This window comes from Tachyglossus aculeatus (genome assembly GCF_015852505.1).
Source record: "Tachyglossus aculeatus isolate mTacAcu1 chromosome 12 unlocalized genomic scaffold, mTacAcu1.pri SUPER_6_unloc_1, whole genome shotgun sequence".
NCBI classification, from domain to species: Eukaryota; Metazoa; Chordata; class Mammalia; order Monotremata; family Tachyglossidae; genus Tachyglossus; species Tachyglossus aculeatus.
The window spans coordinates 16,149,931-16,163,258 of NW_024044828.1; the positions used below are offsets into that span (position 1 = coordinate 16,149,931).

Here is a 13,328-nt window from a genome sequence, read left to right on the forward strand (position 1 = left end):
AGCAGCAGGAACTGGGTTGGGAGGGAACAGTTGTCCTTGCTGAGAAGGTGCCATAGTGGCACAGTTTGGAGAAGGAGAGTGGAAAGAAGGCCAAGAGGAGAAGCAGGGAATCTGAGTGAACGTGATGACCATGCTTATCATACAGGCTGGATTAGAGCTCACGCCACCTTTCCCCACCCCCCTCCTCCTTCCCCAGAGCTGCAGCTTCGCCGCCACCTGAGCTTCTCCGAGGACTCCGACCTCTCCAGCGACGACATCCTCGAGCGGTCCTCCCAGAAGTCCAAGCGAGAGGTAGGCAGAGCCCAGCCGGCTGCCGTATCTCGGCCCGTCTTGGCTTTGGGGTTTCCCGGGGCGAAGGATATCAAGGTTAAAAAACAGGGTTGGATTTCTCGGGGGGCAGGGAGATAGGGAAACATTGACGGAGTAGCCAGCCTGGCTGAAATAGAGGTGGAACTGTGGGATTGTGCAACTGTGTTCCTATAATTCTGCCCCAACATGGGGTGGGCACAAGATGGGGGCAGTAGATAGCGGGCCAAACCCACCTCTTTGGGGAGAGAAGATTGGATGAGAAGGAAATAGGAACACACTTAGTGAAGCTGTTGTGGGTGGGGGTGTGGGGTGTGTGTGTGTGTGTGTGTGTGTGTGTGTGTGTGTGTGTGTGAGTCATTGGGATTGATTGAGTACCTACTGAGTGATTGGCACTGTGTTAAGTGGTTGGGAGAGAGCAGAGATAACAAAACACAAATTTCCTGCCCTCAGGGAGCTTGCAGTCTATAATGAACTGTAAGCAGTAACGCTCAGCTCCATGGGAACACCCCTGGAAGGCCCCAACCCTCAACCCTGAGTAATGGCCAACTCGAGGAAGGGGGCCGGGCAGTCCCGGGGATGGGGTCCGCTAGACCAGCCGTGGCCAAGGCCTGATCCTTCCCGTCGAGCCACCCAGCTTCCTCAGAGACCCACTGACCTCCCTGTGCAGCCTACATCAGGGACAGCCCCGCTGTGCTCAGCCTCCCTCGGGCACAGGTCGGGGAGATCTCCTGGGTGAACAGCCCCGGGCTGTACCCAACGCTGGGATTCCAAGAGAAAGGGATGGACAGAAGGAGGGAGGGAGGGTCCGGTTTCGATGGTGGGTTTGGTAGATGCTGGGATCAGGGTCCAGGAGGGTAAGTGGCAAGTGCAAAGCCGAGCAAATGGTCCAGGGGGTCTCTGGGAATTGAGTAGGTGAATCCTAACATCTTCATGCCCCTTTCTGGACACACCATGTCCCAAAGCTAGGCCCCAGCACCCCCAAAGCTCCAGAACGATACGTCAGGAAACGGAAGGCGGTGGGGCAGGGGGCCGGAGCAGCGGACCCCAGAGAGGTCAGCCAGCTCTATTCCCCAAAATCAGACTTCCCCTGTGTTAGTTCAGGCTCTGCCTCTCACTCGCTTCTCTTGGGAGCCTGGACTTCCCAGCCTCTGGGGACCCAGGTACCGTAGGAGATGAGAGGACCCGTGAAAGGCAAATAGGGGAGGGGGCGCGAAGTCCAAAGTCTCAGTGGGTTCCGGTTGGTTCTGCCCCTCTGGGCAGGGGGCACACATTTCCCAAAAGGCTGGGGCCACAGCTCTGCCCAGAGGTGTGTGGGAGAAAGTCCCCAGACAGAATCGATGCCTCTTCGGCTCCCATCCCTGTTGCCGCCGCTCCTGCCTTGGCAGCTTCCGACCCGGCCGCCCCTCCAGACCCCGCCAAGCCCATCATTTGTGCAGTCTTGTGTGGCATTTGACCATAATCCCGTGTTTCAGTCCCGTGTATTTGTTTGAAACCTCTAACTGATTTTTGCTCCATTTCTGTGTGTTCGTTTTTTTTTATCATTACTGTTTTGTTTTGTTTTCCTTTGCCATCCCCTTTAAAGTCGATTTATGTACCTCACGCCTTGGCATTCAAGAGATCATACTCGTCAAAGGTAGCGTCTCCATCCCCATCGGCTGGCCACCGTTGCATGCATGTCCGCAGATTAACCAGTCGGACCGATTCCCACTCCTGACCGCCCAGTCACATTAGTACTAACCCCAGCCGTACATGCATGGTATCGTAGCTGTCGCTGACAGCGGAGTCTTCTCTGGATGTGTCTTAAAAAAGAAGGGAGACACAGACCTGTTCTTGGAGCAGGCCAGAGCATGTGCCGGGGTCACCAGAGGGGCTGGGATGGGGGCAGGGGGTGGGCAGGTTGAGGAGGGTGGGTCCGTGCTCCCTGCCAAATGATGGCTCTGCTCAGTCAATCAGTCGCATTTATTGAGCGCTTACTGTGTGCAGAGCACTGTACTAAGCACTTGGGAGAGTACAGTCTAACAGAGTTGGTAGACACATTCCTGAACGGATGGGATTCTGAATTCTTTAAGTTTCAGGAATCCTTTAAGATTAAGTTCCTATTGGGGTTGTCATGTAACCTTGAGAAGAAGTTCTTTCCAGCTCTTGGAATCTTGAGAATTCCCCATTGTTGTACTGAGACTCTCTCTGAGGGGGATTCAAGGGACTGCTGATTCCCTGGCTTTTGAGGCATCTATAGCCCAGGTGATCCTGAGATATTGAGAACTTTGTCCCTTTTATTTTCTCTGAAAGGGACTTTTCTGGGGGAAACCAGCCTCTGCCCCGACCAGGGCTAGGCGTGGGGCTGGCCATTTCCTGTCCTTGCGTGAAGGCTGAGATGAAGCCCTTAATTACGAAGGCTGGCCCGCCTCGCCCTTCGACCTGCTTCGGCCCTGAGACAAGTATTCCAGTAATACAGGGCAATAAACACCTTGCCCTCTTAAATACCATAGTATGGACGACATCCTTTTGCCAACTCTGAAATCTCGTCTGGGCCCACGGTAGCCCTTCTGCCCAGGCGGATGATCCTCGCCTGGGTTGTTCTCAACAATCTTTTAAAGCAGGCCTGTGTGTGATTGTACCACAGAGAGAGCCTGGGTCTCACACTGTTTCTAAAGAATCTTTCCTCCAATTCTCACTGCTAATCATCACCTCTTAGGGAAGCCTTGCAGATAGTCATTCAGCCACCTGCCCAAGGTGAGTCGTCCCGATGGGTGCCGGGCGAGTTGTCTGGGACGATCTGATTCTTGGTGTGCTGAGTCCTGGTTCAGGAGCGGAGGCAGCCACTGCCCAATGCTGGCTTAATTTGGCAACAGCTCCTCTCCATTGGGTCACTGTCCTCCTCACTGTAGGGCACCCTATCGTCCCAATCCATGGGTGCCCAGTTGCAGGTAGCTCAGGGCAGGGAGTCGGAGGAAATCTAGTCTGAGGGGCAGGGAGGCCTGAGAGTGGGGGAGATTGCACAGCTCTTCACCTCTTCATGGGTGCCAGCCTCACCACCACCTTACCTGCCCTTTGGGAAGAGGCGGCTGATTCCTCCAGCAGGGCCCTGGCAAAATGAGGCAGCCAGGGGCTCCTCTTCCTCCTTTTCCTTTTCCCTTTCCTTTTCCTTTTCCTTTTCCTTTTCCTCCTCCTCTCTCCCTCCTGCCCCCTCCCTGGGACCGCAGAGGGGGCACCAAACATTGGTCTTGTCTCCTTCCAGCAGAGGACCTACACGGAGGAGGAGCTGAGCAGCAAGCTGACCCGGAGGGTGCAGAAAGCAGCGCGAAGGCAGGCGAAGCAGGAGGAGCTGAAGCGCCTGCACAGAGCCCAGGTACGCCTGCCTTCCCTTTTCCTCTTCCCTCTCCCTTCCCGTGCCCTCCCCTCACTGGGCTCTCATTTCCTCTGCCCTCCCACCCCTCCTCCCCCACAATCTCCACACCGAGTTGAGGGGTGAAGGATGACAGCACTGATTAATCCCAAGTGCCTGTTTCCTTAGCGCTGGAATCTGGCCTGCTTCTGGTCCTCAGTGCCCTGCCTTATCCGCCCAGTCAGTCTTTCCCTCTCGTGGCCCTGAGAGAAAGCGGGGTCGGATGAAGAGTCGGAGTTAAAGAGGAGGAGCAGTAGTGTCAATCAGTAAATGAATTAATGGTATTTATTGAGGGCTTACTGTGTGCCGAGCACTGAGCTAAGCACTTGGAAGTGTATGGTACAACTCTGTCCAGCACTTAGTACGGTGCTCTGCACATAGTAAGTGCTTTAAGAATGCTGTTACTACTGTCTGAAAATATTTTCAGCTAGAATGATCAAAATGTTCAATCAAATAAATACATCGTGTACCCGAGTTACTGGGTTGCCAGCAGTGACAGACCATGGTCCGAGCCCCGGGCCACTTTCAGAGCCCCAGCTTTGTGGTGCTGCAGAAATAAGTCCTGGGGAGTCTGACCCAGTGGCCCTTCTTGCCCCTGGCCCATGGCCACCTTGCCTCGGGACGGCCAGCAGTTCCCTGTCGGTGAACGGACAGGAGGGTGGCCTTGGTTTTTTGGGTCCAGGGGCCAAGGTGGGAGATGGGTCACTGAGGCTCACTGGGTGTTCTCCTGCAGATTATCCAGCGGCAGCTGGAGCAGGTGGAGGAGAAGCAGAGGCAGCTGGAGGAGAGAGGGGTGGCCGTAGAGAAGGCCCTCCGAGGAGAAGCAGGTACAGCTTTGGGTTCCATTCTCTTTGCGGTCCCTGCAGGATCCCCAGAACACCCATTTGGCAGGGGGGCTGGTTGGAAGGGAGTGAGGTGACCTCTGAGAGGCTGAAATTTCCCATGTTCCCACCTAGAATCCAGTTCTCTCTCCCAGCAGGGTCCCCCCTGGTCCCCAGCATCTTCACCCAGCCCCTAATGGGACATGGGAAATCCAGGTAAGTGGGGCCAAGCCAGGTCCCTTTCCCGGGGCTCAGAGGGCTGATGCACCTTGCCTCATCTCCAGACCCTCACCAGCTTCAAGGGGAATCCCAGCTGCCATCCCTCCACCCACCTCCGTACCCAGACACAAGGTGTAACCGGTGATAAGGTTCTTTGGTTATCTCCTTGGTGCTGAGGGTCATGAGAGAAGGAAAGGAGGCTGAACTAGAAGGAACCATCACAGAACTGTTCCCCCTCCCATGGCTCCCAGGCCTCCCCAAGGGTGATAGGTTCTGTGGCCGGCACCTACCCCAGTCTGGAGGGAGGGCCGGGCAGCTGCGGTTCTTGGGTCACGCTCCGTGTGGGGTGGGAAAATGGGGTGTATGTTATTGGGGGGTGTCTGCTGCGTATCTATGGGACCGGATAAGGAGAATCCACACACCGCCGAGAGAGCGTACTCTGTCTGGTACCCCAGGGAGGACTAGACAGAAATAGGCAGGTCTCTTCCCACTTTGGGCCGGGGTTCCACCAGGTCTTCACCCATCATAGAATTGACCGACTGAGCCTTGGGCTGCAAGTGAAGGAGCTGACACTGAGCACCATCCATGCTAGAGAGCTAGGTCCCTTGACAGCCGGGAGGTGGGTTGAGAGGCCTTTTTCCCCCACGGGTGCTTGCTAGGGGCAGGCCCGGCACCGTCCCAGTGAAGACAGGCTACTAGTCCGGGGCCCATTGAGTTCTCCCTGCTTTGGCCCCTCTTGTTGCCCAGACTGTATCTTGACTCCATGACTACCAGTTGGTCCCACAGTATAGGAGGTGGCACCAGGCCTTGGGAACTAACATAGTGCCCCTCCGACTGCCATCAAGTTACCACCTGGCCCGCTGCCCTACTTTCGCCGTGCCCCTCTCTCAGCAGGGGAGGGCCCTGTCACCTCCACGCTCCCCATCTTTCAGAGGATGGATGTGTGGGAAGGGCGATGCCCCACATCTGTCCCACCAGGTGCCAAGCACAGCAAATAACTTATAAAGGCTGCAGCATTGGCAGTTTGCGGCAACAAGTTTTGCAGCTCATTTGAAAAGCTCTAGGTTCGCCTCATTAACCAACACTTTCATTATGAAAAGCAGCTCCCCACGGATCTCAGCACAGGTTGAGGTGCCCGGGGTTCACTGCAGAAGCCCCTTCCCACCCTGTTGCTGACCGTGGCTTACATGGGTCAATTCCCCATGGTCCAAGGCTTGATTTTTCCCTCCATCCTTCTTCCCAGTGATTTATCAAAACCATGGGACCTGGCTGGATCGGGCTGCATCGTAACTAGCGATTTCGGGTTCCTGTGGGGTTGGGCCATGGTCAGCTCTCTCAGTTAGACCCCTCCGCCAGAGGGGAGGCCGAACAAGCACTTCCAGCCGGGGTCTTGGGAAGGAAACCCTGGCCATCAGGTGCAGAGCCAGTGTCTGGGCCCACTTGACTCCCCCGTTCTCATCAGCTCATCTGTCCCTGGTGCTGGGGTCTCAGGCTCCACCACGGGCGTGTAGTGTCTGTCTGTGGTACGAGGTGGGACCTGCAATAGCCCATGTGACCCGGGAGAAGGAAGGATGGCTTGCAGTCCCCATCCAGGAAAAGGCGCTCGGAGACCCCGGACAGAGGTGGAGGCCAAGCGGCCCAGCCCGTTGGAATGCTGATTTGGGCCTGTCAGTGCCTTTCAGCGAGTGATTTCTGGAGATCAGCAGAAGCAACAAGACTCCCTGGGCCCCTCACCTGGCTGGGTCGGGCTCCCCAGTGGGCAGGCTTGCTTCAGAGGTCCTGATGAGTTTAAGGAATGGAGTCAAATTTGGGGGCTTGGGGAAGGATTGGGGGTGCCCGAAAGCCCTCCTGTCTGTCTCAGCCTGGGCCCCCACCAGAGACAGAAGTATAGAAAGGCCCTCTTCTTCCATCCTTGTGCTCACTTAGTATTTGCTCAGCAAGCCTTAGTACCCACAGTCCTCCTGGTTGGACACCAGTAGCTTCCCTCCAGCAGATTCCACCCCTTAGGAAACCCTCTGAAGGCACCATCCGGAGAAGAAGTCTCTTCTTCGGTATTTCCCAGAACATACCCCTGGGGCTGACAGCCAGCAGGCACACCTCCAGAATGCCCCGGTCAGAGCAAACCAAAATCTGCACCTCTCGCTACATCTGAGTCGTGGCAGATCATTGGGCCTGTGAGAAAACCAAAGTCAGCAGACTCTGCCTACCCATAGGGACCAGGACAGTGGCAACTTGTCAGGGGCCAGTTGGCAGTATTCAGATATGTAGCATCTTTGGTTACATACTTCCGTGCTGGTGAGTTCTAGATCCCCTTTCCCGCCTCTTTTGACGAGAAGTACACATATGAAGAGATACACACTCGCTATCCCTTGCTGTTCCTCTGACTCTCACTCTGTGCCTGTCGCATACTGTGTCCCATATTTCTCGGGGAGGACGGGGGGCTTTGGGATGAAGGTATTTGGTCCAATAACTGTCTCTTCACCAATTCCTTGTTGTAGACTATTGGGGAGAGTCTTATTACAGTGACCTCATCGACTTGCACCTGGGTGGTATGTATAGAAGCAGCAGCTCCTGCTGGACTAACCCTGCCGGAATCCCTCCCTCTCCCACCCGCCGCTCTTCCTATCCCCTGCTCACAACCAACAAGAAGAAATAAGCCGTATAATCAATTGGCAAAAGCTCAGCCTTTTCCAGCTTAGATGGGGGCATCGCTGTAGGCGCCAGCCCCCGCTACCCCGAGAGGGGCTCGGCAAAGAGATTTTTAACACCGCCCATGAGAGCCCACCCGGCCTAGGGGAAAGAGCCTGTGTCTGAAAGCCTGGAGTCTGGGGGTTGAGTTCCAGTTCTGCCCAGCTCGCTGCAGGACCCCAGCGCTTAGAACAGTGCTTTGCACATAGTAAGCGCTTAATAAATGCCATTATTATTATTACTGGGGCAAGGTACATAATCTCCCCGGGCCTCATTTGGAAAACGGAGATGACAGTGCCTGCCTCCCCCTAGTTCTAGTGGGACATTGGATGGAGAAGCCGAACTAGTGGATAGATGGAGACTTTGGGCGAAGCGGATGCCTTCCTGAAAATTCAAAGGGTTTGTCTCCTGCCCCTTTGGCCTGGCAGCCTGGTCCCTGCGCTGTTCTGCTCATCTGTTGAGATGCCAGCTCCCCACCTGGCAGACCTCCTCTCTCCTCTCACTGAGGAGGGGATCGCCTGGATCCCGGACCTCACGTCTCAGCCCCTTTCATCCCTGAGGCTGCTTTCATTTCCCCCACTCTGGGGTAATCTCCAGGGACCTGCTGATCTATCCCAGAGAGGGGCCGGAGGGAAGCCCAGACTGGGGATTTAGGGGTGAGCTTTGTGGTCCTGCAGAGGACACTTTATTGGGCTTGAAAGCTGAAGCAGTGGCCCTCACTGTTGGCCCTAGCTGGGAAGGGAGTCTGGGGTGTGCTGTCCTTTTAGAGGAGAAGTGGGTAAGTCCCAGGGAGCTTTTCCACACCCTGTTCCCCCTAGAAACTCTGACTGTGGTCCCCGCTGCCATTAGGCCTGCCCGGTGAGCAGTGCCCATTGGACTTCCTGGACTTGCTCAGAGCCCTACCTTGCAACTCATTCTCTGGAGATATCAGGCTCTGAGTTGGAGAGGACTGAAGGATCAGATGAGAAGGGTTCTGTTCTTCCAACTAGCCTCCTATGCTCTCTCTCCCCCTCTTTCTCCATCTCTCTCTCTCTCTCTCTCTCCTGCTAAGGACCCATCTTTTCTAAAAAAAAAAATAGTAATTTGGGATTTGTTTTAACCTTCTCTACCAGTAGTGCCATTCAGTCACTCAATCATATTTATAGCTTAGGTTTCCAGATCCCTAGCCTCCAAATTGCACAACAAATAATGCAGCCCCCCAGGCTGCTGGGCCCTTTGGCTCTCCAGATGCTGTTGGGCCTGAGGCACCCTGCACGCTCCAAGACGGGGAAGCTGTAAAAGGGCTGATGCTGAGCTTCTAGTTAACAGTTCCCTCCCCTCCTCTAATGGCCTCCGTTGTTCCTGTGATCCTCCTTCACCTCCTCCACCGTCACCTCCTCCTCCTCCTCCTGCTAACATCTCCTGAAGGGCCATTGACTTAGAATCGGTGTATTAAAAAAAACGGATTTTTAAATTCCTTCCAGTGAACAGGCCTCTCCGATCATGCACATCTTCCCCGCCTGGGCTGGAGCATCTGTCCGGTGGGCCGCCCGGCAGGCCAGCCAACCACTTCCCTCTCTAACACACACGAGAAATGCAAACCCGCCGTTTTTAACATCGATTTCAAGGTTCATAGAGCCCATTCGTGTAATCCTCTGAATCACTGGAACCGACCCAGCCTCCCTCACCCCCCAAGCACCTCACCACTTCCCTTTCCAAAAGTCCGGGGTCCTTCCCACATGTGTGTTCGTTGCCGAGTTTCACCTCTGCCCGCCCCCAAGCCCATCTCTGCTTTGTTGTCTTTGTTTGGAAAATGCTGGGTTCCTGCCACCGAGCCGCAGAAGAGCCTTTTGAATTGGCAGGGGTGTGCTGTCTGCCCTTCTCCAGCTCAGTGGTCTCCAGCCTGCTCCCCACAGGCCCCCTCGGGACTCTAGCCTGTACTGTCCAAACATCCCCGTCAGTTCTGGACCCCATAGACTGGCTAGAAAGCTCAGAATCCCCTGCGCCGTTACCTCAGACTTTTCCTTCTCATTTTGGACATCTCCCCGCAGAGACTGAACTCTGAAATGTCCAGGGGGACCCGAGAACCAGGAAGCTCCTCTCACTCAGTCAACCAATAATATTCACTGTCCTTTCCCTGCAGAAGCTCCTGGGCTCTCTCAGAACTCTTTCAGTGTGGTCCAGGCCTAGAGGGAGGTCAGCACTGCAGCTCCTCCTTCATCCCCTTAAACATCTCTTATCTGATCTTGATAGACTTACCAAAGCACACCCAACCCCCTCTCCTTCCCTCCCCTCCCAAAGCACCTTTGGCATCGAGGCTTTGGGATTTTGACTGAAAACAACCACCCAGACTTCTCTTTCTTGCCATACAAACCGGTGAGTCAGAGAGGCTGCTCACAAGTAGTACAGTGGCTACAGGAGGGAAGTAGACAATGAGACCCACGGCCTCCACGCCCTTTCTCCCAAGTGAGGCTTCATCGCGTGGCCTGGAACTCAGTGAGTCTTGCTTCCCGCAACTGTGAGGCTCAGTGTCACTTGCCGTCTCCTCCCCACATCTGGCCCCAGCCCCCTGATCGGTCCAGTTGGGAATCAGGCTAGTTTGGGAAACACCCCTAAAGGCTAGCAGATGGTTTTCTTCCATTGTTGTTGGTGAGCCCAGCTGAGGGCAGGCCGCCAGCTAGCGAGCCTGGCCCCGAGGCTGCCAGCTTCATCTTCCCTCCCTGCCCCCGGCACCCTTCTACCCCGCTCGCTTCCCCCTCCGCGATGGCACGTCTCGGCTCCCCCCCCCCACCCCCGGCCTCGAGTGCTGGCCTTGCTCTGCCCCCACGACGGACCTGGGGACTCAGGAAGATTCCACAACCGTCCCAGGACTCATTTTGCATGAAGTTGGCATTTTCCGGCCCACCTTCCACCCCTCCCCCGGCCGCCGCCAGAGATCACGGCTCTGTACCATTGATGGCTGAGTGTCTGAAACACTAGTGGGGTGAAACACCCCTGTCATAGCCCCAATAACCATTATTGCGTGAATGAACTTGTCCGGGGACCTCTGTTAGGAAGACACTCTTGATTTCACAGTGCCATCACAAACATCCTGCACCTTTGTCTTTCTGGGGGGCTATGGAGTTGGGTCCGAGACACTCCCCCACCCCCCCACCTAGTACAAAGAAAGCCGCTCTCCCAGTTAGGAGTGTGGACTTGGTACTGATAGGCAGGCGGCTCCCTCTCTGGAGTGGCAGATCGATCGGATGAAGCATATAAGTCAGCGCAAAATGCCTCCAGATTTGCAGAGGCCAAGAGAGAAAAGCAAACGGACTCAGCATTGGAGAAGCAGCGTGGCCAAGCGGAAAGTTCTCGGGGTTGGGAACCAGAGGACCTGGGTTCTAATCCTGGCTCTGCCAGTTGCCGGCTGTATGACCTTGGGCAAGTCACTTAATTTCTCTGGGCCTCAGTTTCCTCAACCATAAAACATTCTCCCTTTTACTTAGACTGTGAGCCCCAGGCGGTACAGGAACAGTGTCAGACCTGGTGAACTTCATCTGTCCCGGCGCTTAGAACAGTGCTCGACAGATAGTTAGTGCATAACATACCGTACCAAAAAAAAACAAACCCGCAAACATTGCCAGCTCCTGGCCCACCAGAAGCTGACCCCTGAATAGCTGACCCCCGGAATATCTGTGGAATGGATGGAGCTTGGGATCGGTGGGCTTTGGAAGGCGGGGTCGGTTTTCCGTGATTTGCAATGGAACGTTACTCTCTGCTATTGAAAGATTGTGATGCTTTTCGATCAGATCTTTGGTCTCTCCAAACCTACGTGCTATTATTAGCTCTAGCAAAATCTCCTAGGATCCTCCTTGGTAAAAGGAAGTCGGAGTCGGGTAGGGTCTCGTCTCCAATAGCCGAGGCCTCGGGATAAGGCGATGCTGGCCAAGTCGGATTTTTCTGGGAGAGAGCGGAGTGTGAACCTCAAGGCTTGTTTTGTCAATCCACCGTGTTTATCGAGCATCTGCCGTGGGCAGAGTGCTGCACTAAGCGTTTGAGAGAGTTTGGTAGAGGTAGATGGCATGGTCCCTATCCTCATGGAGTTTACAGTCTAATGTCTGTCTTCCCCTCTAAACTTTCAGCCTCTTGTGGCCAGGGGATGCAGCTACAAACCCTGTTGTACTTTTCTCTCCCAAGCACTTAGTGCAGTGCTTTGTACGCAGTAAGCACTCAGTAAATACTGTTAATTGATCAAGGAGTTGGCGAGAGGCTGCTGGTGGTTTGTTGGAATTCTTGGGATTCATGGAGGGGTCAGAGCTGGGGGAGCTCAAAAACCGGAAAGGGGTCGGGATGTCTGGCGTTGAGAAGCAGAATAGGATGATGGCGTGGCCGGGAGGACTGGGTACGAGGGTCTGGAAGCTGTAGCAGAGCTGGACGGGACAGGCCCGAGGCCGCGGAGAGCGTGGTGGACATGGCGGGTGAGGGCGGGGGAAGCACGGTTGCCAGATCAAAGCGTGTCGTGAACGTTGAAGGAGCAGAGAGACTCTGAGTAGCATCAACAGGGATTTGCCAGAAAGGCACAGAACTGACAGTGGGGAAAGGGGTGCCTGTCGACTCCTGGAAGGGGCATTGAACAAACAGCTGAACCGCTCGGACTTCTCCAGAAAAGGAGCCCAGCCTATTCTTGGGATTTGTGCTGTGTGGAAAGATGGGAAACGTGCTTCACTTTTGTCACAGCTGCTGAGGTGCCTTGAGTAAGTGTCCACCTCACCCTTGGCCCTCAAGGCTCCTTACACCAACACTCACCTCTGTGCCTTTCTCTGTGTTCCCCTCGCTTTGGCTGTTAGCACCGTGATTCCTGTGGCCTCCTCCAAGCATCCCCCCCCCGCCCCAAGTTCCCAATACGCGGTCGCCCTCTGGATCTCTGAGATCCGTAGCTCTCCCGGCATTCCCAACAGTTCCTCCCTGATGTTAGCTCACCCCTGGTTCCACAGTTGCAAAATTCTTCCCCAAATGAACTTGGCCAAAATGTTGAATTCATTTTGCCTCATTTGCCTTTGCCTCATTTCCGGGATGTGAAATGAACAGTGGGTTCCTGGAGGCCTTGGAAAGCCCACAAGATGCCTTGGCTGGTGCTGTGAATCAACAACGAGAACTGGCAGTGGGTTGGCATGTCCGTAGGGAATTAGATGAGTTCTTTGTGTAGGGTTGACCTAGTCACCCTCTGGGTTGCATCCCATCCTGGGGCATGTGAACTCTGTGAGATGCAGCTGGGTCTAGAGACTAGAGCCCAGGCTTGGGAGTCAGAGCATCTGGGTTCTAAATCCTAGCTCCTCCACTGCTCTGCTGTGAGACCCGGGGCAAGTCACTTAACTTCTCTGGGCTTCAGTTCCCTTATCTGAAGAATGGGGATTCAATACCCAGTTCTCCTTCCTACTTAGGCTAAGAAGCAGCGTGGCTCAGTGGAAAGAGCCCGGGCTTTGGAGTCAGAGGTCATGGGTTCAAATGCCGGCTCTGCCAGTTGTCAGCTGTGTGACTTTGGGCGAGTCACTTCACTTCTCTATGCCTCAGTTACCTCATCTGTAAAATGGGGGTTAAGACTGTGAGCCCCCCGTGGGATAACCTGTAACTTCCCTAGCACTTAAAATAGTGCTTGGCACATAGTAAGTGCTTAATAAATGCCATTACTATGAGCCCCATGTGGGCCCTGATTAGCTTGTATTTACCCCAGTGCTTAGTACAGTGATTGGTGCATAGTAAGAGCTTAACAAGTACCACAATTATTATTAATATCGTCATTAATAATAGTAAGCACGGAAAGGACCGAGCTCAGACCGGAGGCACTGAGTTTTTTATCCACTTCAGTGTGAGTTTCAAGCCAAAGAGGAAGGCAAGAGAAACCAGTGGGAGGTGCAAGGAACCCTGTTTTCCAGAGTGCCGGGGATCCA

The 13,328-nt window shown here is 54.7% G+C and overlaps 1 protein-coding gene across 16 annotated transcripts in view; it reads left to right on the forward strand.

The window, feature by feature from the left end:
* Positions 1–13,328, forward strand: part of MICAL3 (microtubule associated monooxygenase, calponin and LIM domain containing 3) — a 134,121-nt gene that overhangs the window by 113,513 nt on the left and 7,280 nt on the right. For 8 of the 16 annotated variants that reach the window (XM_038741181.1, XM_038741180.1, XM_038741188.1 and 5 more), the window contains 5 exons: positions 197–291; positions 1,892–1,942; positions 3,548–3,658; positions 4,428–4,521; positions 7,233–7,283. In XM_038741181.1, coding sequence (XP_038597109.1) covers positions 197–291; positions 1,892–1,942; positions 3,548–3,658; positions 4,428–4,521; positions 7,233–7,283 — 402 coding nt within the window. The remainder of the gene's footprint in view (positions 1–196; positions 292–1,891; positions 1,943–3,547; positions 3,659–4,427; positions 4,522–7,232; positions 7,284–13,328) is intronic. The other 8 variants (XM_038741183.1, XM_038741189.1, XM_038741186.1 and 5 more) reach the window with 5 other exon arrangements.